Source organism: Ambystoma mexicanum, chromosome 9 (assembly GCF_040938575.1).
Source record: "Ambystoma mexicanum isolate Mex_15411 chromosome 9, UKY_AmexF1_1, whole genome shotgun sequence".
Taxonomy (NCBI): Eukaryota; Metazoa; Chordata; class Amphibia; order Caudata; family Ambystomatidae; genus Ambystoma; species Ambystoma mexicanum.
In genome coordinates this window covers 1,078,130,267-1,078,156,169 of record NC_090931.1, presented here as the reverse complement: position 1 = coordinate 1,078,156,169, position 25,903 = coordinate 1,078,130,267, and the positions used below count along the sequence as shown (strand labels likewise).

At 43.9% G+C, this 25,903-nt stretch overlaps 1 protein-coding gene across 3 annotated transcripts in view; it reads right to left on the bottom strand.

Annotated features, from left to right (window-relative positions):
* ACVR1 (activin A receptor type 1) overlaps positions 1 to 25,903 on the bottom strand; it is a 903,677-nt gene that overhangs the window by 230,135 nt on the left and 647,639 nt on the right. For all 3 annotated transcript variants that reach the window (XM_069616402.1, XM_069616400.1, XM_069616401.1), the window contains one exon: positions 9,663 to 9,938. In XM_069616402.1, the coding sequence (XP_069472503.1) occupies positions 9,663 to 9,938 (276 nt within the window). The remainder of the gene's footprint in view (positions 1 to 9,662; positions 9,939 to 25,903) is intronic.

The following is a 25,903-nucleotide window of genomic DNA, read 5'->3' as shown; positions in this document are numbered from 1 at the left end:
GTAGCAGTGCGTCATTGTTTGGGAGGTTTGGAGCCTCTCCCAGGTGAAGGTTTGCCTCTTCTTCTGGCACTCTTATATCATCTTTGAAAACTGGAAGAGCAAATTTGTCCTTGGGATGGGCCCCACAATGAGGATTGTCTGCCCAGAGTATAGCCCAAGGAACGTTGAGCACCCTGAAATCTTCTAAAGTTTGAGGAGCCCCGTTGAACATAGGACTTGTTTGTTACTGGCCAGGTATTTGAGAGTGTCATATTATTCCTTAGCACTCTTAAGGGCTTCTTCAATGGCTTTCCCGAACAGAATATTAGGCTCTGCCGGCATGTTTAGGAGGGTGGCTTTAGTTTCCAACTTAAACCCGGATTGTCTGAGCCAAGTGTGATGCTTGATGAGCATGCCCTGTGCTATGATGCGTCCTGCATTATCTGCTGCATCAAGGTTCTTTTTCAAGATGCAGTTTGATATCTGCTTACCCTCTGCAACAGTATTTAACAATTGAGACTTTAGGGGTTCCGGGACAGCTTTGACTTGGCGTTCCAGGTCATTCCACTTGTTGCAGCCGTAACTCGCTAGTGTTGTTGGGGCTTCTGGTTTGGTATGCCACTGAGGAGGCGACCCTTCTCCCGAAAATATAGATTATCTTGCTTTCTTTGTCTGGCGGGGCCTCGGCCGACACCAGGGGAGTGCCTGCCCTCTTTCTGATAGTGGTGACCACGAATGAATCCGGTTTAAGCTGGCCCCTAATATATAGAGGGTCAGTGAGAGCCATCCTGAATAGTTCTTCTATTCTAGGGTTGACCACCCTTGTGAGACTAGGCGCAAGTAGGGAGGGCTGGAAGAGTCTTTGTACAGACTGCAGGAGTGGAATAAACTGTGTGGCAGATCTTTTGTCTCCCAGAATGTCTTCCACAAAGTCTTTATCGACTTGTGCTTCCTGAGTGTCGATGTTAAAGTGTTGTGCAGCCTTTATTAGAAGTTAATTTTATTGTAGTTAGTTATCAATGAGAGAATCTGCTACCGGCTGATCCTGGTGATCTGGCAACTTTATTACATAAATATCATCGTCATAGAATTGGTCCTGACTATAAAGGTCACTTGAGACCCCGGGTCTTGTGACCCAGAGGGATCGCCATAGTACATGTCCCGGGAGGGGTCTTGGTAGGTCGGGGTGCCTAGAGCAGGGGTGCTAGTCTGTGGCTCAAGACAAGTTTTTATGGCAGGTGTCTGGTGGGCTGAGGCCCCTGGCTGTGAGTTATCTCTACAGGATGAAAGTTGATCTGGGTGTCTGTCCATAAAGTCCACAAAACGCGACATCCTCCTTAAAAGTTTATTAAACTGTTCAGGAGTATAATCGCATGAAGGTGTGAAGCCTGACATGACAGGGGTGGCCTGGGAGGGAGACTGGTTCTTATGATGCATAGCCCCTTATAAGAGTCTACAGGGAGGGGGGGGGGGAATTACAGACCGTGCTTTTTGAGCACAAAGGCGTCCAAATTAGTAACTTTCAGTGAACTTGCTTTAAGCAGGGTAGCACTGACCGTTTTCTTGATTAACTCCTGCATGTTCGGCGTTTGCTTGGGGGATGACGAATCACCTTTCACCGCCTGTTTTTCGGCACGCGAAAGGAGGGCTTTTTGTGTGCGGTGTCCAAACCGACCTTTGATTTCGGAGGCCTGTCGTGAGGCGAAAGTGTACGCAATGGCCCAGAGGACAGGAAAGAACCGGAGGCTTTTTCCATTGACACTGCATGGGCCTCAACGGTACCGTCGAAGTCGGCGATGGGGTATGCGTTTAGAGTTCTTGAGCTTATGTGTGCTCTGGCCGCCGGGTGTCTTCTCCATCACAGAGCTGCCGGCCTGCTTATCAGAGTTGGGGGCCCGCACATGGTGTTCAGCCGAACCCCGCTCGCCTTCGGTGTCACTCAGGACCCCAATATTGCCCTTGCTGGAGTCTCCCGTCACGTTGATGGAGACCTGGGCCTGCATTGCGTGAGCGGCCCAGTGTTTGGTGGGCCGATCCATCAGAGTTTTAGGTCGAAAAAGTTTGCAAGATTTGCAAACTTTTTCGGGGCGATCCCTCAGGAGACAGTAATTGCACACTTGGTGCGTGACCTTCCACGGCAATTTTCGGTGGTAGGTAGCGAAAAATGTAAAGGGAGTTTTGTCCATTATGTATTTGAAGGGCAGATTGGTGAGAAAAAAGGGAAGGGAGAGACAGAATATGCATAATTTAAAGAGGTCAGTATGAAGAACCTCCGCCCTCTCTTCCTACTGTAAGGGCCGAAGCCGGAAGAGGCTGTGTAGGCCGTGTCATGTCATCGATCAGCCAAGTCTGTTGGCCGTCCGGCAAAAGTGAACAACAAGGAAAGCAAGAAGAGTCTACTAGTAAACATTCAACTAATTAAAAGGCATCAGCCTGGAAGAGAACTCTACATTTGAGACAGACTTCGATGGCGGAAATAAAACAAATCTGAGTGACCGCGATGCCTGAAACACCATGGATACAGTACACGTCACATTAGGGATTGTATTACTAACGTGCCCCGTCGACGTCTGTTTGAGTTTCGAAAACAAATCTTGTAACAAACACTCTGCAACTACCACTAGATGTCGGATTATGTAGAGCATGGGAATCTAAGCAGATCCACAAGCTCCAAATATATGGGATACATTACTCACCGTAATCGTATTTCTGATGCTTGTATCTGCTTAGATTCACATGCTGTGCATAGGCCGACATCTAGTGGAAGCTGCGGAGTATTACAGTTTGTTTTTCGAAACTCGAAAATGGGCGTCGACACAGGCGTGCCAGTAATACTATCCCTAGTGTGACGTCCACTGTACCCAAGACCCCTCACGCGTCTAGGATCCTCAGATTGTATTTTTTCTGACATGAGGAAGCATGAGGAGTAGCGTGAGTACAGATAATCCAAGCAGATAGACAGAAAGGTAAGACTACAAGCAATCATGCGCCTTCTCTCGGAGGGGAGGAAGGGTGGGTCGCATGTGAATCTAAGCAGATACAAGCATCAGAAATACGATTACGGTGAGTAATGTATCCCTTCTGAGGCTTGTGGAATCTGCTTAGATCACATGCTGTGCATAGATTAGCGAGCAGTACCAGAAGAAGGAGGTGGGATGTGAGAAGGGTCATGAGCAAACAGGTGTCTTAGAACCGCTTGTCCCACTTGTGTATCTGTCTTGGAATGAGTGTCAATGCAGTAATGCTGAGTAAAAGTGTGAATAGAGCTCCAAGTAGCTGCTTTGCAAATGGTGTCGAGGGGAACATTTGCAATGAAAGCCAGAGTGGCCCCAATGCCTCTAGTAGAATGGGCCCTTGGCGTAAAAGGCAGAGTTTTTTCAGAAAGAGAGTAACACAGCTGTATACAGTTGATAATCCACTTCGAGATCGCGCCTTTAGAGACGCGATCCCCCTCTGCCTGTAGCTACGGAGACAAACAGTTGATCCGTTTTCCTTAGCGGTCTGGTTTTATTTACATAGTAGAGGACCGCCCTACGCACATCAAGGGTGTGTAGTTTCACCTAAGCTGAGCTTTGCGGGTTCTGGAAGAAAGCCGGAAGCTCGATGGACTGGTTTACATGGAACTTAGATATAAATTTAGGTGAGAACCTAGGGTGTGTGCGTAAAACCAGTTTGTCTTTGTGGATAGTCAAGAAAGGATCCTGCACTGACAGAGCCTGAATTTCACTGACCCTTCTTATAGACCCTTACTGACCCTGTTGGCATTCAGAATACTTTTAAAGAGGGGTAAAAGGCATAGATTATTAGACCATAAAAGACCACAAATATTTATAAGCAGTGCATTCACTTTCAAAGTTCACTAGAAGAGTCATTCAATGCAATAGGCTAGGCCAAAGTCAATGGGCTAAAGTCTTGTATAGGATAAAGCGGTGCTGGTAAGTAGATGAAAAAGTATCTGCACAAGTTTTAGAAGTAGTTTGTAAAAAGAAGAATCATATGTTGGGTCACAAGCTAATTAAGCCTGCGAGTTGCAAAAGTTTCAAGCACTTATCGTTAGCGATACATTCTCAGTCTTATTTTACAGTACTTTTGAATGAAGAAAAAGATGCAGCTGATGACTTCTGTTTCTGGTAGTTCCTGCAGATCTCGCTGTTCCTGGGCCTTAGTCTTGGGGACAAGAGAGAGGAGATTGGGGGACTCCTGCACTGCACTGGGACGGTCAAAGCTCAACATTGGCAAACTTCACTTTCAGTGGATGTGCCGTGTTTCAGCTACCGCAGCAGCAGAAACATGGTTCCTAGCAATCAAGATGGACTGTCCTGGCTTCCGGGGTCCCACTCTCAGCTGAGGGTGGTCAGGCTCGGTCGGGCCAACTTCGTGGGAGTATGTATGATCTTCCAAAAGCTTTAGGCCAGTATAAAAGTAACGCCCACAAGCTCGAGAAGGACATGCTGGGTCTAGGAATTTAAAAGACTTGTAAAGTCAATTTCACTTTTCTTACTCTGGGAAACAGCAGTTTATCCCAGAGAAGGTAGTTAAACCTTTGGAAAGCCCGAAAGGCTTCCCTGTGTCACTGCAATGAAGGTGCTGTGTGACAATTGCAAAATATGATGCCTACGGAGTTGGTTAGACTCCATAACCAAAAGAACCAGAGGTAAAATACACATCAAAACACGAGAGAGTGGGAAAAAGGGTCACACTCTCTCCAGGTAAAATCATCAAGTCCTCACAAACCAGCAAAGTTGCTCAGGGAGTCTAAGGGAATTGGCACATTTCTGAGAATTCTCCCTAACAACTGGACCGAGCAATTGCAGAATAATTCTCAACTGCAGTAAACAATCAATCAATTAGACAGCAGTGTGTAGGGGCTAAGCCATTCAGTGCTGATACTTCTAATACACCAAGATCTTAGCACTAGTTGCACTATCAACTTATTTTCATGGAATTCACAAAACCTCTTGGGATAATACTCTAAGTTTTAAGTGTAGTTTACCCATATGGCCAAGTGCTCGTAGGCATTCTCCTCAGGTTGACCGATCCGAGATTAAAGTGCAAATATACCTCATCTATATACTTCACACGGTATGCATAAATGTGTAAGGTTAGCAAAGGAAGTGGCTAGTGCGCAGCAGCAATCTCAGATTCTTTTTATAAAAAAGCAACTACATGTCTTCACATGCTATGCTTAAGTATGCAAGGTTAACAAGAAAAGTGACTAGTGCGCAGAATCTACATTCTTCACATGGTATGCATAAATGTGAAAAGTTAGCAAATAAGGTGAATAATGTGCAACAGCACTCTCCGGTTCTTTTTTTTTTTTTAAAAGAGAAACTACATGTCTTCACATGCTAGGCACAAGTAGCAAATGTTTAAAAAAAAAAAAAAAAAGGCGTGGTGACTGGTGCACAGCAGCAAGCACTAATCATTCATTAGACAGACCGTAAACCCAAAACGTAAGTACACTTCATGAGGCAGTCCTCATCTTGAGAATGTAAAATATTGACACCATATTATCTAATCTCCCAGCATGAATGTGCAAAATATCGCAGTAAAGTGACTAGTGCACAACTTCATATTAACATAATGACTCTCAAAAGTGGCAAATACCCTAAATACCAGATATAAAGTGCAAATGCTTTTCAGAAATCGTTCCATAAAAAACATCCAGCCTCCTAGGCGGAAAATACCACTGCAGCTCATATTACTATCCATAAACTGAGGAGCGCAAAAACACTTTCAAAACAAAGTAAATTGCAAATGTTTTCATCAATGGCAATTCCACAAAAACCATCTAGCCTTCTAAATGAGACACAACTGCAGTACCTCCTACCATGGAGACACACTCAAAGTTATCAAAGTTAACAGAAAAGAGAAGAGAATAAAATATATAAATAAAAAAAAATGTGTCACAATAATAACTTTCAGCCTGAAAAAGAAAAACAAGAAGAAAGAGTATATGTCACTTCTTTGACAACCAATAATCTCTGATAGAGAAAACTAATACTCATCATCCAACACCACCAGTGACTAATAAAAAATATGATCATATAACCTAGGTGAAAGAGAAATGAGAAAGAAGAGGAAAAAGAAGAATCAAAGACCAATGAATTTATCCATACACATATGAAAGAAACCCTCCGTCACTTATGAATAAACGAAAACAAAGATAAACAGGAAAACGAGAACAAAAGGACAGGTCAAAAAATAAGTAAACAACCCCCTCCTTTTCACAACTGATATCAGTATGTGCATCCATATGACATCTAACAAACGGAAAAACACATTCAATGATGATGTGACCAAAATAAATTCATAATGTATGCCCTTTCGCTATAAAACGTAGATCCACTCCTTATCACCATTATTGTCCTAAAAATGTATATAGCTCCTCGTTGATGTTTTTGTTTTCCAAATCTAGAATGCAGCGGGTCTCCTGTTGTCTTAGAGCCTGCTCTCTATCCCCACGACGTGAGTTTACTTCAATTCTACGAATTCCAAAAAATTCAAATCCTTCCAGAGACCCTTTATGGAAGTCAGCAAAGTGCTTAGCCATTGGATAGTTCATATAATTCTTCTTAATGGCTTGTACATGTTGTATACATACTTTTAACTTGGTGCTCCCTATGTACCATTTCTGGCATGTACATTGTAAGACGTACACCACATAATGAGAATCACATGTAATCCTATCCAATATGGGTATACTCACTCCCAAAACAGGGTGTGTATAGAGACCACAGTTCAAAGCATATCTACACATGCTGCATCTAGTGTATTTGAAAAAATCTGTTCTCTGGTCTTGTAGCTACATCCGAGTGTCCACCTGTTCAACTGGTTTCATGTAGCTGCTTACCAATTTATCCTTAATAGAAGTATTACGTCTATAACCGATATCAGGATTTGCATTGAAACTACTCATCAGGTCAGCATCCGCCAACAATACCTTCCAACGTCTCGTATTTGATGTATAGATTGTGCCTCTGTACTAAAAGTAAGAATGAGACGTGTGACCATTTTCTCAGTGTTAGATTTTTCTTTACTTCTAGAGGTGGTAAGAAGATTCAATCTATCACTAAATTGTGCTTTAATGTAGGCCCGTTCAATAATCTGTTTCAGGTACCCTTGCTGTTTAAACCCCCATACTGTGATGCTACTTTCTTTATCAAAAACCTCCAGGGTCGAACAGTTTATTCGCAAACAAATGAATTCACCATAAGGCACACTCCATAGTAAATTCTTTAGATGCCCACTAAGTGCATGTAAGGGGGCATTAGCCCCTGTTGGTTTTCTGTACAATTCTGTGGTTAATTTTTGATTTACCACTAGGGGCTAATGCCCCTTTACATCAAGATATGTAAGACAAGTATAACTATGGGTTTCCGTGAATCTCAGATTGTATTGATTCATGTTGAGTAGCTTTACAAAATCCAACCAACCCCTTTCTGTTCCTTTCAATACAATAAACAAATCATCAATAAAGCAAACCCATGCCATAATACAATGTTCTCAGTAGTGGCCTCGTTTTCTTCTGTCCAAACACATGTCTTCTCCCAAAAACCTCAAGTTTGCATAAGCGGGCGTGAAGATCATACCCATCGCAGTACCCTGCACTTGGCAAAAATATGCATTATTGAACATAAACACATTGTTGGTTAGGCACAACTCTAATATCTCCAGAATCATCATAGTGTGATGTAGATAATTTAGAGACTGAGTATTCAAATAATATTTACATGCCCTTCAGCCGAACTCATGTCCTATAGATGTATATAGGGACACTACGTCCATGGTAGCCAGTATATAACTGCTGTCCATGGTATACCTTCAACATGAGAACGAAAATCAGTGGTGTCACGTATATAGTACGAGGGGAGAGAAGAAACAAAGGGAAACAACGTTTCAATGTATTTGGACATGTTGTCCAAAAGGGAACCAGAAAGGGCAGATCTATAGCACCCTCCTGTTTAGTGACAGTCTTGCACGCATACACGTTCATAGGAAGCTGCACCCAAATACTCTGAAAACATATATGGGTTCAGAACAGAGTAAACGAAACCCTAAAAGTATATTCCAATTCAAACCTGCTGACGCCAAATTAAGCTGGCCATTGTCTACATTTAAATGACTAACACATAGCCTACACATTCGCTACCTTTGGGGAATCAAGCTCATTGTAAATTTACTTTGAATGTTGATTGTTCATGTAATTTCTCTGATACCGTGCTGGTCTTCATACTTGAGAAAAACAGTATTTGGAAAAGTGGTTTGAAATGTTTCCATATAAAAATGCATAATCTAGCCTCATGTTGACATGATGTTATTGAAGCATTCTCTTGTCTAGATTGAAGCAGGAAAATGTTTAAAATGCCTAGTATCTTTTAGAGTAGAATATATATATATATATTTAGAATTGAGAGTGAATGCCTGAATGACTACCAATAGCGAGATTCATATCGGCAGGGCAATTAGATATGGCGATTGTTTTTTATTTTTTTACATTTAACATTGTGGAGATCTCCATGGTGTAAAGCTGGAGACCACCTTTGTCTAAATTGAATCGATTCTTCTGAATAAATATTGAATTGGGAGTAGCGCACTGTTTACGGTCCAGAATTGTGGGGTGGGACTGCACATAGAGGGGAAATCGGGGATGTTGCACAAGCAGAAACTATAAATAAAATCAACATCTTCTAACAACCTCCAACCAACTAATGAGAACGTCGGTGCCTTGTCAGAGTTCCTCCAATCGCTAGCCTGGTAGCCTGTTGGGCACAATTCAGAAGGCCCACCTTACCAAACATCTGTAATGCTACTATATGGGCTTTCCAATCTGCCGTAAAACACTACAAGCTCTTAAGTATGGTACAGTATTCAGATTTTGGGTCTGTTGGCTGCATGATCTTAAACTCTTGTATTCATTGGTTGTTCAGTCGGGACGTGCTTTATTTGTTATGGGGCAATGACTTTGCCGCCTCATTTCATAAGGTCTGACGAAGAGAGTCAAGGAGGTAATACTTTGAAACTTACTGAATTTTCATTTCTACTACACATACTCTTCAGTCCTGTGTCTACTCTCTGTCTTTACCTTGTAGGTGGGGGTTTGGATCTTACACAAGAAGTGGAAATAAAAGCAATATGGAAAGGAGTACTAAAATAACACTGAGAGCTATTATTTCTCTCATGTTTATGAGTGGCAGTACGTGCTTACCCAAGCAGACATTCCTCATTTCATAAGCACTGTAATAAGGAAGAATAGGAATTGACAAAATGAAGATTGCTAGCAAGTAACCCAGGCATTTTGAAGCCACAGTAAAGCTGCATGTCACTTTTGACCAAACTCCTACTCAAGGAAGATGTACATTCCTTGGAATGTATCCACATATACGTTTTACAAGAGCAAGCAAACAAGGCAGATTGACTATCGTAGTAAAACATTACGTTTTACATGGAAAAGAATACAGATTCATTTTGCTCAATAGTATAATACAGCTATTAGGAGGTATAGATGTGTTACTATTCGGGTTAGTCTCAATATTGGCTGTGTTTGGGATGGAGATACCTTCCTAGAAAGAAGCATACATGAGTTCTGTTCAGTGTCATATGCTCCATAGATACATTTCTCTGTGCACATCTACTGTTATTTTAGATTAAAAAGTGTTGGACATCGGAAATAAATGAGTTACCTAAATCAGCAATGCAGCACTGCCCGTTCTTCTTAACAAGGATATTTTTGCTCTTCAAATCTCGATGAGAAATTGCAGGCTTTCCTTGCGTTCCAAATATCTCTACGTGCAAATGTGCAAGACCACTCGCAATAGATAAAAGTATTCTCAGGCAGCTCACAGTATCCAGGGTTGTGATCTGGAGATAATCGTATAAAGATCCCATTTCATGGTAGTGAGTGATCAGCCAGAGCTGTGTGCTTGAGTTTCTGGATGTCATGTCTGAAGCGATAAAACCTAAAGAGAAGTTTAAAAACAAAATTATACAAGCAAAATAATGACACAAAAGCTGAAATATCTCATCAATTTAAACTTCCTTGCATGGTGTTATCGCTGGATTCTTAGATAATGACTGGACTATTTAAGATCAATTCCACCTTGAAAAAAATCCTTCACCTCAACCCACCACAATATATAGTTCACATGATAACTAGTACAACAATGAGTTTGGTTTCTGAACCAGTCATTCTGAAATGTGCCCTTTCCAATGCATGGGAGTTGCAGGGCAAACTCGAGCTATGCCATTGATCAAAAGTATTCGCAGACTGTATATCATGACGAGTGCCTAGTGTGCCTACAGTAAACCAACATCATTCAAAGTCCAATTTATTTGCAAGAAATCTGCAGAGAAAGTGTGCTGATTGTGTGTTTAAAGAATTTATTTTCTGTGCTGACAAAAAAAAAAAAGAATAAAAAGGCAAATTCACTGACTGTTTGTTGCACTTTTAGAATGGCTGGGTCATAACATTCAAAGCCAGCGCCTGGTTCTGTTGGTGCTATTGCATAAAATTAACAAGCATGAGTGGTGGAGTCTACATCCTTCTGGCTGCACTGTGCAAATGGTTTGTTAGGTTAATGTAGGCTCAAAATTAACACTTGCCACAAGCCAAAGGCGAATGAATTAATCTTGGCAAGTAGGAAAGAGTGTGTACTCTGCATGTGGAGAACTAAGGGGGGATTTGGAGGGGTGACTTCCTGCCTGGCCAATAGCTTGCAGCTTGACATTTTTACCCCTGGGTTACAAGTCCTTGTTAAGGATACTACAGGAATACAGTAATCTATTAGGGGTAAAGGTAGGATGCTAAACAATATCTGGTACGGCTGGATGCCGTCCACCAAAAAATCATAAAGGGTTTAAAAAAATATCTGTTTTAGTAGGTCACATCAATGATCACACCTAATTTTTGGACCCAGATGACTAATGGCTAGTAGACCTGCCACTCAGTGATTAAGAACTATAACATTATATTAATATGAAGTTCAGAGTTTGTAGTCCTAGTTCAGTGTATGGAGGATGTAAACAAGACGTTTAAGTGCACGTAGCCTGCAGCAAAGCTTAAACAAACACTATTTTTCACTTTAAATACATAAATACTGTGTACCATTGTTTGGGCTGCAATCTAATCCAGCATCTTTGCAAAACGTCCACTATCATGTCCTCAACTACATTTCGGATAGTCCTATAATAAAAGGTCTAGATGAGGGACAAGTCTATTTTCGAAATGGGGGTTTCTGCAAAACGTACGTAGGGAAGGCCTGCACACGAACCAGAAAAAAGTTTACTTGAAAAATGAAACTATTAACCTCAATAAAACTCACGGGTAGCAAACTTTACATCTTGGATTGGCCCATTTACACACATGGTAGGGCAGTTCAGAGATTATTGGGGTTTGCGAATAATCATAACAAATTAAGTTGTTCTGTAGAAGTCAGATCCAGCGTGATGCAACAGTGAACAGTATAATAACCTTTCACATAACATCAAGAGTCACCTTAAATATTCTGTATGTAAAATGCCATTGGGACAATAGGGAAAATAATTATTATTTTGGGGCCAGCAGTTACTTCATATGGTATCATTACGGGGTGTGGCTAGCAGCCAAGCATGGAAGAAGTGAGTGCACAAAGTTCAAGTTCTCCCCCACAATAGTCTTAAAAACGATCAAAAGGCACCATACATTTAGACATCAAATAGAAACAAAAGAAGTAATGGCCACTGTGCTTGAGAGACAGGGTTGCAGCACACTGTTTTGTAGCTCACTTTAGAGTCTGGCCATAAGCACAAGTTTTAGGTTACTTGATCGAAAATCTATGACCTTTTCCAATCTGACCAAATGTATTTTGTGTGCACTAAAATGAGGGCCCGCCCCACATTTTCCCCCTCACCTTAACCTATTCCCTTACCCCACCCCATATTTATGTTTAATGAAATTTGACCAAAATTCCCCAAAAAAACTATCAAAATAAGTTGGTCAAATTTAAAAGGTCAATTTTCTTTTCAATGACGTATGCTAATACCTAAGCACAAAGGCTCAATAGCTGACTATTGCAGTGATCCAATAATGAGTTAAGTGGATGAGGGGTGTCTCTGGAGCAGAGCTATGCTTTGCAAGTTGTCCTGCAGGCGAGACTGCTGGGTCCCACCTTACTGCGGAAGCAGTTAGAGGGACTGAAAATGACTGGAGCAGGTGACAGGAAGATGACATTGCAGGGATGGGAGAGTAGACTGGGAAATCAAAGGAATCGGCAGCGAGGGAGTAAAAGCTGCACAAAGCTGCACCAACTGACTTTCAGGAGTTAGTTCTTCCACTCCCCAAACCTCATGTGGGAAGACTCAGCCTGCAGGATGCACATGAATAGCGCAACCTGTTCTCTGGCACATGGTGACGAGGGGAGAGTAGGAAAGGAATGTGGAAGCAGCTTCTTAAAAGTTCTACTGGGTCCCTTGATAAGACTAGGAGAGCACTGTGACACTTTCTTAAGGATAAAGAAAGAGGACATCTCGGAGGTGCAACAGAAGTTCTGGGGATGCATTAACAGAGCACATGAGTAAGCAAAACATCCATAGGGCCACTCTCCTGGCAGAGATGCCAGCAGTCCGTGAATATGAGCATGGTCTGCTCAGGAACCCAACTTGATTTTGTCCTTTTGATGCTGAGAAAACAAACAATGCATAACCCAATTCTTCCCTGTGTTCTATAAGGGGATGAATCAATGTCATTTGCCAAGGGGACATGCAGAGGTGCTGGAAGAATGTCTATATGAGGAAACCATGCACAGACCCACAACAAAGACACAATAACTGCAAGTAAAATGGCGGTTACCCTTCAAGAGTACTGTACCCTGGTTGAGAGATGGCCTAATGAAATGTCTGGATGCCTTCAAAGATAAATGTGCTAAAAGATTCCAGAAAGTATGTGATTAATTCAGTGGAGAAATCACAATATACATGGCAGGTCACATTCTAGAAATGCAGTAATTAGTGGAATGAGTCCAGATGAAACAGTGACAATGAAAGTACTTTAACAACAAAACCACGATCTACTGAAAACGCTTGAAGACCTGACCTGGAGGACCACTCACGGAGGGACAATATTTGCATCAAGACTAGAGTCTCAACTTAGCCTGCTCCTTACTTTAAGAAGGAATGTCCCTAGCAAATTATACATTTTTTGTATATTGAGATTGGTGCAACAGTTTTTGCCATTTCTTGAAGCAGTAAATAAAAGTTGTTCACATCACGCAATTTATAGGTTAGCAATTTAAGAAAGACGAAAAGCTTGATGGACTCTGCTGGGATTCAGCGCTGTGCTGTGTAGGTTACACACAGATGTTCGTGGTGCACCCAACTCCCAAACTCAAAACAGAAGAGCATAAAAATTACAATTCAGCACAACAGCAGTGGAACTGACTGTCCTGGACTGTGCTATTTGATAATGGGTCTTATTCCATGAACCCATAAATCTTGGATTGCAGGTCCAGGAAGAAAGGTGCAGAAAGAGTACGTTTTTGGATCATTCTTGGAAGCAGTCCTTGGCCATACCGTAATGACGTATAAGGAAATTGGCATGTTGCCAGGCACATCATCTGCTCTGGACAACTGCCTGAGATCCCCACAGGGCCTCGCCAGCTCTCACATAATTGCTCAAATCGAAGACCTGGATGGTTCCTCTTCCGAAAGCCCCATTCAGTTCAAGCCGCTGTGCAGCAGGAGGAGTTTGACTCCAATCGTTCTCTTTGGGACCACGAGTTGCAAATCTGACTCTTATGGGAGCACTTCAGGCTCTTTAAGGGACATCTCAGTCATGCCAAACATTGGTGCTCTAGATGTATGTGATTGCACTGGAATGCAAACGTGCAACAGGATCTAGGATCATAGGCCTTTCCCTTCGTGGACAGGGGCACTGGTACATACTTTGTTTTGGACTTCTGCAAGGCAATCCAAAGCATAGAGGCGTTATTCCATAGCATGGTCCAAGGCTCCATTAAAAACAGGAGGATTCCAGAAAGGGAGTGTCTGATGTTAGGAAATATTTTCTTTTTGCACCTTTCCCTCCATTTATTACTATGGGCACCAGTCTTTTTGCTTATTTGTAACTCTTTCCAGACTTTGAGGTAGGTAAAGCTTTATATGTTACTTCCATTGCCTGTTGTGCTCATTCTTATGGGGCAGCTGACTAGGCCCAAGACTATTTGTACTGAAAGACTTTCTCTCCTTTGGAATTCTTGTATTTTGACAATTGCATCTTACTGTGAAGTGCAGTTAGGATGCTTTGTATCCTTTTAACCCAACAGCTTTTTGGTTACTTTGACGATATACCTAAGACAGGCTTGTGGCAGTTGTGTGATTTTTTACATTTTGCTGTTATTTTCCTTGTGCACGTTTGCATCTACCACAAACGGCTACTAAAAGGTGTCTAGCACCTTGAAGTTTCCGTGACACAAGATCTTTGCTTGTTCTTTATCAATCTCGTCATTTGGCCTTCTGCCCAACTTCTCAGGTCCGGAAATGCCAAATACGGTAACCACTTACCCAGAGAAAGCTGCTGCTTTTGCAGGCAAATGGGCTTGCTTTGTGCGTGTGAACGAGAGGAGGGGTCTGGCACTGTCTGACCCCAGTCCACATCCTCTGGTGCTCAAAAGGTTAGCTGGACGGATGTGATGACCTGTGAACCTCCAGGATTGGGCAACCCTGGGATGTTTGAAATGTTCTGATCCTTCTAAATGGTGAGCTTGGGCATGCACCCAGCCTGAACCTTGCACAGATCATTGCTGGAACCAAGACTTCTGTGAAGAGCTGCAGCACGCTGAGGACCCAAGGATGGCCCCTGTAGCTGACTAGCATCGACTCCAGTGATAGGCCCATAAAGCCCTGCTCCCCTGCCTGATCTATGCCTTGAAAGCCTTCGGAAGTGTCCCTGGACCAGCAAGACTTGTGGGCTACATTGTGGCAGTCGTCGTTACGAGCAGACCCTTCCGACTTGCAAGATCTTCAGCCTATGCCAAAAGTCACCTGTCCTTACAATTGCAGCCATATCACTACAAGGGAAGCTGTGCTGAGGACGCATCTGTGTTCATCGCTGACGATTGCCTGTCTCAGCCTGACCATCATGACCTCCGCTGGAACAATCTTTCTGAACTTCCATGTGGAGTCCTGAAGGGTCTGACCCGCATAAGTCTACATCATTTCGTTATCTGAGGGTCTTCGTCTTGAAGCCTTGAAGCCAACTGATCAGTCAAGTGAGAACGGAGACCAGCTCCCAACACAAAAAGTGACATCTGCACCTGCAACCCCTGTGCTTCCCTTATCCAAACCAAGGAAAGAGGATTGCGTCCCTAGTGAATTCCAAAAGGCCTGCAGTGTCACCTGAAAGAATCAGAGCCAAGGGCGTGGCTAGCCAAGGAAGCTTTTGGCTGCAAGCTCCAGTGCTCGATCCCGTTCCCAGGGCTCGGAATCCACCATAAATGGGATCTAGCGGTTACTAATAGCAAATTATGGTGGTGGAGTACTTGACGAGCTGTGCAAACACCCTGCATGGTGGCAAAAAAATGGCGGACGAGACCGCAGACCTCTCCAGTGACAGCGGACAAGGTGAGAGACAGGCGCCGTCTCCCTCTCGCTCTGCCCCCTCCCCCTCCCACGACACCAGCAGTGAGGAAAGAGAAAAAGTGTGTCTGGGTGGTGCCACAAGAAGAGAAGCAAAACCGCGATGAAGCAGCAGAGGAGAACCTGACCCACAAGGCCGTGGGTAGCTGCGGATGTGATGGGCTGCGGGCGACCAGGGCACTGGTAAGGCTATAAATCCTGGCCGTGGCATGGAAGAGTAGTGGAGGCCCCCGGAGGGAAGGGAGCTGCAGGGCATATGTGGCTGGTGTAGAATCTGGACAGTAGGCAAGGGAGCTGGCTGCAACGGCCTGCAGTATGGAAGGGGACCCAGAGCCCACTCTGCAATCTCCTTAACTGCCTCATACACCCACCGCCCCCCTACCCCATCACAGCACGCCAGATACCTGGATCCACCGACTCCCACCTCACCTCTGGTGAACCACACAAATGGAGCTGGGAGCAACCAGCTGGGCTCAGTCAGGGTAAGAAGAGCAGCAACCCAGACTAGCGACACGCTGGAGCCCATCATATAACAGACCCAGGGGAATGAGTGGGACCCAGAGACAAGTAGGGCCCCCACGGCAGCTGCAGCAACTGAAGAGAGGATATACACACGTGTGGGCGCCAGATCACGACGGAGGACATTCTCATATCAATTATTGATGGAGTAAATGGTCCTGGTCCCAACGCATAACAGGAACAACCCCTTTGGTTTCACACTACCATAACTCTGTTCTGGGTGGGACCCCAAACATGAAGATTTCCAAACAGGCAGCAAAACAGAACGGGCTGATCTCGGGGGACATCAAAGCTCTCATGCAAGGGTCAGAGAGACTGAAATGCAGTCAACAGCAGACAGCGGCTATGATACACTCACCTCTCCAACCGTCCTCAGATAATGAGGACCCACCAACCAGGAGGTCGGTCCCGGTGGTGATGCTGATGGAACTCAAAAAGGACATTAAAGACAGCGCATCTGACCTGGCCAAGTCAATCTCAGATAGCAAAAGAAATGTCCTGGCAGTGGAGAGAAGGGTGGATGAGGTGGAAAAAATGGTGATGGAGCAGGGACAAGATCAGGACATTCATCCAATATAGGACTGCGAGACTTGTCCTTGGCATCAAGCTCGGGGATCGTATCTCTCCAGGACTGGACACTCTGCACTGGATTAAGTTCAAAACCCTCTGCATTGTCCACAAGGCCTTCTGGGGCCTGGGGCCTCAATACCTCCAACTCTCTCTTCCTAAATATGTTCCTTCTCAAGCTCTTCGCTCATCCACCTCCAACTCCCTCGGGGTCAGTGGCTTCTCCAAGCAACAAGTTGGTGGTAGATCTCTTTCTTCGGCTGGGGCCTCCCTCTGGAACCGCCTCCCTGAAACTAGAGGTGAACCATCACCGGTTCCGGAAGCACCTCAAGACCGTCCTCTTTGCTTTTCTCTCCTCCTCTCCCCTGCTGAACTGCTGACTGAAACTGCACTGGTCACCTGGCTATCCTCTGATCTCGGGCACAGGTCCCCTCCCATGCCAGCTGCACACCCGCACTGCCTCCCAGGCCACCCCTTCACTTGGGGGCTGTCTCTGTATCCTTACAGTCCCCCCCAGCTCTTGACACTTGAAGTCTGGATTTACCCCTGCACTTGCCACAAGTTGGCCGCACCTTTTACCTATTGTTTTTCTTTTACTGTTGATGCTATGTATTGCACTGCCCCTTCACCCCTGCACTTTCCCTTTCCCCCTCCCATGCACTTGCACGATCTCAATGTCACCAGCCTAGTAAGATCATTGTCTTTGTTTTCCCTCTGTTCCCCCTCCCTTGCCTCGTCACGCCTTGAAACACTTATGATAAATGCCATATCATAATCATACTAGCCCGAAGAGTAAACTCCCTGGAACAGCAAGTGGAGCTAGTCAATAAGACACAAGACGCGACTGAAAATAGATCTCAGCGTAACAATATACTCATCCGATGAGTCCCCAAATCCATAACTGACACAGACCTACAACAATATTTCACAGACTTATTTCATCACATACTGGATCCAGCAAGTAAACGGGAGATTGTCCTGGACTGCACTCACAGGGTATATTCCTCTTATCAGTAAAGTACATACTTGATCCCAGGCGTACTGACCAGGGTCCATCTGCTCCAATTGGGGAAAACATGCGAGCAGCAAGAAAACAGGAACCATCTGGATCCGGGAGAGACAGTAAAGACTGGGAGGGTCCAAGACCTCTGCAATGACCCAAGCAATCGTCAAAAGTAAGATTGGTTAATATGAACGGGGGGTCAACCTGAACAGAAACAAGGGGCACATGGGGGTAATATCAGCCTACCAATATTCAAAGAATGGGAGACGAGGGGGGACAGGAGGGAGTGGGAATTGGGTCCTTTATCGCAGGTGGGAGACAAGACCCAGTGGAGTACAATAGTACCATTTTTGTTTCAATGTTGAGGTTGATAGTTGGGGGGAGTTGGTTTATGCTGTTTATCAGGAGGTGGGCAGGGTGAGTGATGAAAAGTTCTCACAGATCTGGAAGAAGGACATGGTTGAGGTTCCAACATACTGCACAAAACTAATTATGGACTATGGCTGACATGAAACGAGTCACATTAAATACCCAAGGTCTAAATTCACCAATAAAGAGGCAGTCGATTATGAGGCGGCTGACAGAAATGCAAGCCTCGGTGGTATGGGTACAGGAAACTCACTTACTCCCAGGGGACAAATCCCGGCTGAGACACAGGGCATTTCCCCACACAGTTTCTGGTTTCCAGCGCTACCAAAAAAAGGCGGGTGGGGATTTGGATTGCAAAAGCGGTGCGGTTCGTGAAACAGTTCCTACATCAAGACCCAGAGGGACGTTACCTGGTTCTGAGAGGGCATTTGATGGGCCAACAAGTAACTATGTTCTCGATATACGCGCCAAATGAAAAGCAAGACCAATTCCTGACAGACTTTCTGGGCAAACTGGCAGGGTGGTGTTTGGGACTCATTGGGGGAGATTTTAAATACATGATGGACACCTCCCTGCCACCCTCAATGACAGCAAACACAGGCAACCACTAGCACGCGTTCTTAGAGAACTACACCTTATAGAAACCTGGCGGTTCTTCTGCAGCACACAGGCTTCTTGCGTATAGACATGATCTTGGTCTCGGACACATTCATCCTACAAATCACTGGGCTAGAAATTGGGGTGCGATATTTGACGGGCCACACACCGGTTACGCTTCAAGCAGACCCAATAGTGTTCCCCCCTAGGCCCTGGAAACCGTGGCGGCTAAATGAGCTAGTATTAAAGGGACTTAGCTCTCAGGGATCACATAGAAACAACCTTGAAGAATTACTTTCATGAGAACGACAAGCCGTGGATGGACTGGTGCTCAATATGGTGGAATTCATCGCCCAAACCACACAATTTTTAAGAGAAAGGAAGATTACTAAACAAAGGTTGGAACAGGATGTGGGGAAAGTGAAGGCACAACATACAGCAAAAGTGTCACAGAAGGCCTGGAGAGAGCTCATGAAGGCAAGGGCGAAATTAGAATCACACCTTGCGGATAGATCCGCACAACTCCTTATACAGACAAAACAAAATTATATAATAGGGGACAAAGCCAAATGGTTCCTTGTGGCGAAAACAAAGGACCAAAAATTACATTAACCAACTTGAAAACCTATCGGACGAACTTAAACGAGGGGAATCCGAAAAAGCAGATATAATGCATTCATTCTTCTCACGGATTCTCGACAAAGAAAATTTAGACAGGAAGGCCAAACATGCTTTTCTGAGAGGCATGGACTGTCCCGGAGGAGGAGGGTCGGGCAATAGGGTCGATGGTGGGTAATAAGGCACCGGGACCAGACGGATTTGAGAATGTATATTACAAAACTTTCAGGAACATATTGGTAGGCCCGCTAACCAAATTTTCTAACCAGATAAGAGAAACAGGGCTAATTACTCATGACATGGGACCCTCCACCATGGTACTACTCTTAAAACCAGGAAAAGATCTGATGAATTGCGCAAACTATCACCCAATCTCGCTAGTAAATGGGGATGCAAATCTGTATGCAAAGATACTAGCGCAGAGACTAATGGGGATCTTACCGGGCATCATTCACCCGGATCAAGCGGGATTCATAGTGGGGCGACACACGCAAGATGACATCCGGAGAGCGATAAATGTTGCATCATGGGGCCGGAGATCCAGATAAAAGCAGTCCATGCTGGCATTAGACGCCACTAGAGCGTTTGATAGAGTAGAATGGAATTTCCTAAAATTAACACTGGAGAAGTTTTGGTGTGGGACGATCTTCTCTCGCATGCACTTATCCAACTACTGTATCCTGACCACTAGGTTATTGGTGAATAAAAAACTATCCGACAGCATCCCCATAAGAAAAGGGATGCGCCAAGGATACCTGTTACCCCGACTGATATTGCACTTCATAGGGAGGGGAAAGAAACCCAGGGTGCCCCAAAGGGTGTTGTTCCGGCCCCTTGCACTAGGTGACTTGGGAGATCCAGAGATGAGGCGGTATCTAGTGACAGCACAAGTTGCCCCGATGCTACAATGGGCCAGACAAGAGCGTTCAAAAGGGTGGAGCAACATAGAAAGACACATCCAACATTACTCTGGAGTACCTGGGTTTTCTGAGACAGACACAGGGGAGCTGGGGGTACCTTGTTAGATACCACAAAAAACACTTTTACTGGGACAAAGCACTACAGAGTAGGAAAATACAACCTTTACAACCGGGAAACATCCCAAATTCTGGACTCACTGGGTAGGACAGCATACACTGACACTGGGGAACTTCTACTCAGGAGGGAACCCGTTGACAATTGAAGACTGTAAAGGTAAATTGCAAGTCCTGGAACAGGAATGATTTTAGTATGTCCAAATTAGACACTGGGTCTCAAATCGGACGATCAGAGAAGCGGCCATCAGAGCACAAATGGGACTGGAACTCAAGATAAGGGAGGGGGTTGCAACAAAAGGGGTCTCAAGGCTGTATAGTTTACAGGACAGTGCAGGTTCGGGGGAGATCTTGCCGTATATGTCGAAATGGGAACAAGAACTTGGGGAGCCAATGATGGAGGAAATGTGGGGTCAGATTTGGCATTGTGCAATGAAAAGTTCTAAATGTGTGTCAATTAAGGAATCAGCATATAAGATATGCTTCAGGTGGTACATGACACCACACCGTCTACACTCCATCAATCCTGACCACTCTCCTTCATGTTGCCGTGACTGTGGCTTAACTGGGGACTTGGGACATATGTGGGGTCGTCCCCCACAGCAAGCGTTTATTGGATGGAAATCTTGAGCCACATTAAAGATGTAACAAAGGTTCAACTGCCTTTAAATCCAGTGGTGGTGTTGCTGGGTGCCACGGTGGAAGCGGTTAATGACACCACTGGAAATAGCGCCACCCTCATCACCCACATGCTGTCTGCTGCAAGGATCACTTTAACCCACTCTTGGAAAAATGAGGGCCCATTGTGGCTATGGGGTGGGTCAGACTGTGGGGAGTGATGGCGATGGAGAAAGTGACGGCCCTAGTAATGGCACCTATCAAAGGTTTTTGGCAACTTGGCTTCCATTCCATGAATTTGTGGCAGATAAGGAGCAGAACCATGTCAGACCAGTGGTTCTCCGCAAACTCTTCTGAAAGCAGCCAAAACTCAATGACCATGGGCCCAAAATGTTAAGGGAACCCAGAACTGACTAACAATGAAGGACCTCTATCACCTCACCTTTAACCTGGAAGCTTGGATGGAATGGTGGGGTTCAGTGGGAGATACGAAAGTTGAAATGTTATGGACATTGATGGTTACATGATAAAAAGAAGGGAGCCAAAGAAAACTGGACATACGTGAAATGTTGTAAGCTTCCCATACGCTTCTGTTCAGTACCTACTAAAAGAAGCTTGTAAAGAAAAAAAAGAATCAAGTCAAGGGTGGTAAATTAATATACCAGTTTCTGTCCCACACCTGTCCTCCATAGGGTAACATTGGGTGCAGAGCACTCATCCCTCCCTCTGGCTTGGCCTTTGGTTGTCGACCCTGGACTAAGGATTTTTCTGATTTGGCGTAGATGTTTACCTTACTTTATGAAACTTTAAAAGCACCACCACAGGCCAATGCATCAGGTCTGAAAAACCTTCCCTGAAGGAACCATAGTTTGAGCTTGTGACCTTTGGGCACACAGCCCCATATAACCTAGGGCTGGACTTTGTAAGACAGAGGGAACTGGTTTGTGCTTACTTAAACTAATCCATCTATTTTTCCTGCGTCCGATTTCTCACCTGTTGAACACTGGTCATAATTCATGTACTGTTCCATTTCTAAGGGTGAATGTATATATGCGTTCTATATGGTTTCTGATTTACATTACTTACCTGTGATTTTTAGATGCTTAGTGTGTTCCTAAATGCCTAAACTTGAATTAACGGTGTTCTGCATGGACTCCTTGTAGCCCTAGATCACTCACACCTTGATTGGGTTTTGGCTAATAACCTCTTGGTGTCTTCCTGATTTACCATAAAAAGGGTGGCCTCCTAAAATTCCCCCACGGACTGGATTTTAGAAATCCATCTTAACACTTGCCAATACTGATTAATGCCTTACTGGGAATTCCTATTTCCTAATGATATCTGCCATTCATTCAAATAAAAAAGCGAACACTGCTCAAATGTTTTCACTTTTATTTCCATTTTCTTAAAGTTTCATTTAGGTTATCTGAAATTAACAAGCTAGGTGTGTAACCTTCCACTACATGTACATGTTTTGGTCTTTACAAAGGTAGCGGGCGCCCCTCTCTCGCAAGAACAGACATGATAACCTGTTCAGTGGTTATTAACCACTTGAGAGTTTGCAGCCACTGCTTTTACTCACTGTGCCTTTCACAGATGGGTAATATCCATTTGCATATCAGTCTTTGTCCTGCCCAGGGGCAGTCCAGCACCGAAATACAATGGCAATTCCAATCTGAACGAGAGTACCACCAGCAACCCCATACACGTGTTTCACCCTTGTTGGGGATCATCAGTGAGGTGAAGCTGATGCCTCTCTAAGCACAGTGAGAGGGAGACCACGTCTGGTTGCCCCCAGGAGACCTAGGGTTACCAATCCCAGGTTCCTTAAAAAATAGTTTTACAAAGGTAGCGGGCGCCCCTCTCTCGCAAGAACAGACATGATAACCTGTTCAGTGGTTATTAACCACTTGAGAGTTCGCAGCCACTGCTTTTACTCACTGTGCCTTTCACAGATGGGTAATATCCATTTGCATATCAGTCTTTGTCCTGCCCAGGGGCAGTCCAGCACCGAAATACAATGGCAATTCCAATCTGAACGAGAGTACCACCAGCAACCCCATACACGTGTTTCACCCTTGTTGGGGATCATCAGTGAGGTGAAGCTGATGCCTCTCTAAGCACAGTGAGAGGGAGACCACGTCTGGTTGCCCCCAGGAGACCTAGGGTTACCAATCCCAGGTTCCTTAAAAAATAGTTTTACAAAGGTAGCGGGCACCCCTCTCTCGCAAGAACAGACATGATAACCTGTTCAGTCTCGCAAGAACAGACATGATAACCTGTTCATGTTTTGGTCTTTGTAACCGTCATCAAGCGGCTGTAGTGTAAACCATAACAAAACCTATAGCAACAAGCAATTACTCAAAGTAATTACAGAAAAGTGGCTTAGAGTGGTGTAGAAATGTTCCCAGAAATCAAATGGGCAAGTCTTCAATTTAGTGCATAATGAATGAAGTACATATAACGAGAGGGACAAGGTAAGTCATTTCAAAATGTTTTGGTTACATGCCTAGATTGCCAATTCAACAAATATGAAATTAACTATTGAGATATATATTGTAAGCACATGGAAACAAAAGTGAAGAACGAGTCAAGCAGTAATCGCCATTACATTTGAATGAATGGCAGATATATTCAGGAATACAAATTCCTTATTTTCCCAAATAGCACTAAGTCCGGGACCGGGACCGGGACTAAGATATGCCAAATGACAAGTTTGTTGAAAGCCATGTCTAAAACCTATGGTCAAGAAGGTACAGTGCTTCATGGCTCAACATAAAGGGAAGCATTGCAGATAATAATGCGCCATTAAAGTTTTTCCCTAAAGCCCAACTTGTGTGGGACTTTATAAGACTTATCTCTTAGTATTAGGGACTGAACTCTTAATATAGGCCTGTACTAAACAAGTCGGTACAGTGGCTGAGCAGCCAGGCTTATCTTAAGAGGGGTACGTTGAGCTGTAGAGCAGTACACTGAAATCAGTAAACACAAGGATGAAAGTAAACACTTCCACATATCAAAATATGTATTTATATATACACAAGGCACATTAATACAACTAAAAGGCAGCAACAAGCATTCACATTCAATGGGAGATGGATTTAAATTAATATGAGAATCAATAATGCAGGCGAGTAATTTCTTCTATGCTACACAGTTCCAGCCCACAAAGTGTCGTCAATAAAAGTCAGTAATAGCATTTTAACACCTTTACAGATTGAGTTTGGGAGGGAAAGTTTCAGAGTTAGCTAGAAGACACTTTAGCAAATGTTAGAATAGTGTCTTCTCCCTGACAGATGTAGGTAGTTGTTGTGGAGAATTCGCATTTCTGTGCTAATTTCCTTCAACCTTAGAGACCCCCAGATCTTTTGCTGGCTTTAGGACTTTTTAATTTTAACCTTGGAGTGTGCGAGACCTTTTTCTCACCCTCTCATGTGTTTTGGTCTGATTTGGATTATGTTTCTCCACTGTTTTTGGAGTCTGACAAACTCCATAGGCATCTACGTTTTGTATGGTGACACATCACCTTCAGTGCAGTGTCACAGAGAAATTCTTTAGATTTCTCATAAGGTTTAAATACCTTTTCTTGCGTGAACTACTGTTCCCAAGAATAGTAAAGTGAAATGGACTTACCTTTTCTCTTTGTAGGTCCAGCACACAGCATCTTTATGTGGAGTGCTTGGGGTTACCTAGTAGCACCTTATCCTACTCTCTTGTAACTTTTTTTATGTTACCCTCACTACTTTAAATGGCTGGTGGTAGTGGTTTAACTTTTCCTACCGTTGTACTTTTCTACCGCAGACTGAACCATCAGCTGCATTACAGCACCGATGGGTGACCATTTTGTCAAAATGGATGTCTTCTTTTTTCTCCATTTTCTGTTTGCGAGGTCCGTCTTGGGTTTTGCTCTGTGCGTCGAGGCAGATTTGAGTCCTTTATCTTACCTTTGGCAACCTTCAGCCCTGAAGCCTGCCTCTGGCTCTGGCTCCAGTGTGTCTGGAAGGGCAGGATGTGAGAGGTTCCCGAAACGTCCCTGTCCTTTGTCTCTAGGAATGTCTGAATGCAACCAGTCCCGATTGGCTAGCTGGCTGTCCTTCCAGGGCTCCTCCTTCAATTCCTGCCTTCCCAGACACACTGGAGCCTGGGCGGCCAAAGGCAAAACACACAAAGCACTCAACCCTAGTCTAAACGATAAAGTAAAAGCCAAGAAGGAACTAACAAACGAAAACTGGCAAAAAAAGGGAACAGGGGCAATTTCAGAAAAATGGCCACCCATGGGTGTTGTACTGCAGCTGAGAAATCAGCCTGCTAGCAAGTACCCTGCTAGTAAAAAGTAATCACTGCCACCAGTCATTTAAGTCACAAAGTTACATGAGAAGTGGGATAAAAGATCCTAAGTGAAGAATGTTTTTTTGTGTGTTGATAATTATTCAAATGGAAGTCAAGACGACATTCTTGAACCAAGAAGGGAATAATGAAGTGCATAAAAGGGTGAATGTTGATGACGGATTTATTTAGCAACAATGCATTAATCGTGTGGTTAACAATGTTTTTCCACAGAAATTATGCCAGTGCTGCTGTTTGAGTTTCAGTTATAGGTTTTGGGCAGTGGCCTTGATGAAGCCACTACATTTTCGAGGTAATATGACATTTTGGTGAGCATGCAGCACCTGGTATTTTAGAGGAAAATTGAAAGTGTTATTGTTTGTGTAAAATTACAACTGCAGATGCATGTGGAACAGCTTAGTGAATAATGCAAACTTTTACAAGTGAAGTATTTTTGCAAAGGAAAAATACTGTCTATGCAAAATGAATATAATAGAGACTAAGTTTCTCAGTTTTGAAGGTTATTGAATTTGGTGAATTGATAATGCAAATGTTCTATTTTTTTTACAATGCAAATTGTCGAGGTATATCGGGCAAAATGCCTGTGAAGTTAATAAGGTCATACTTGAACTCAATGGAGGTGACATCCTCAGTTATGTATGAT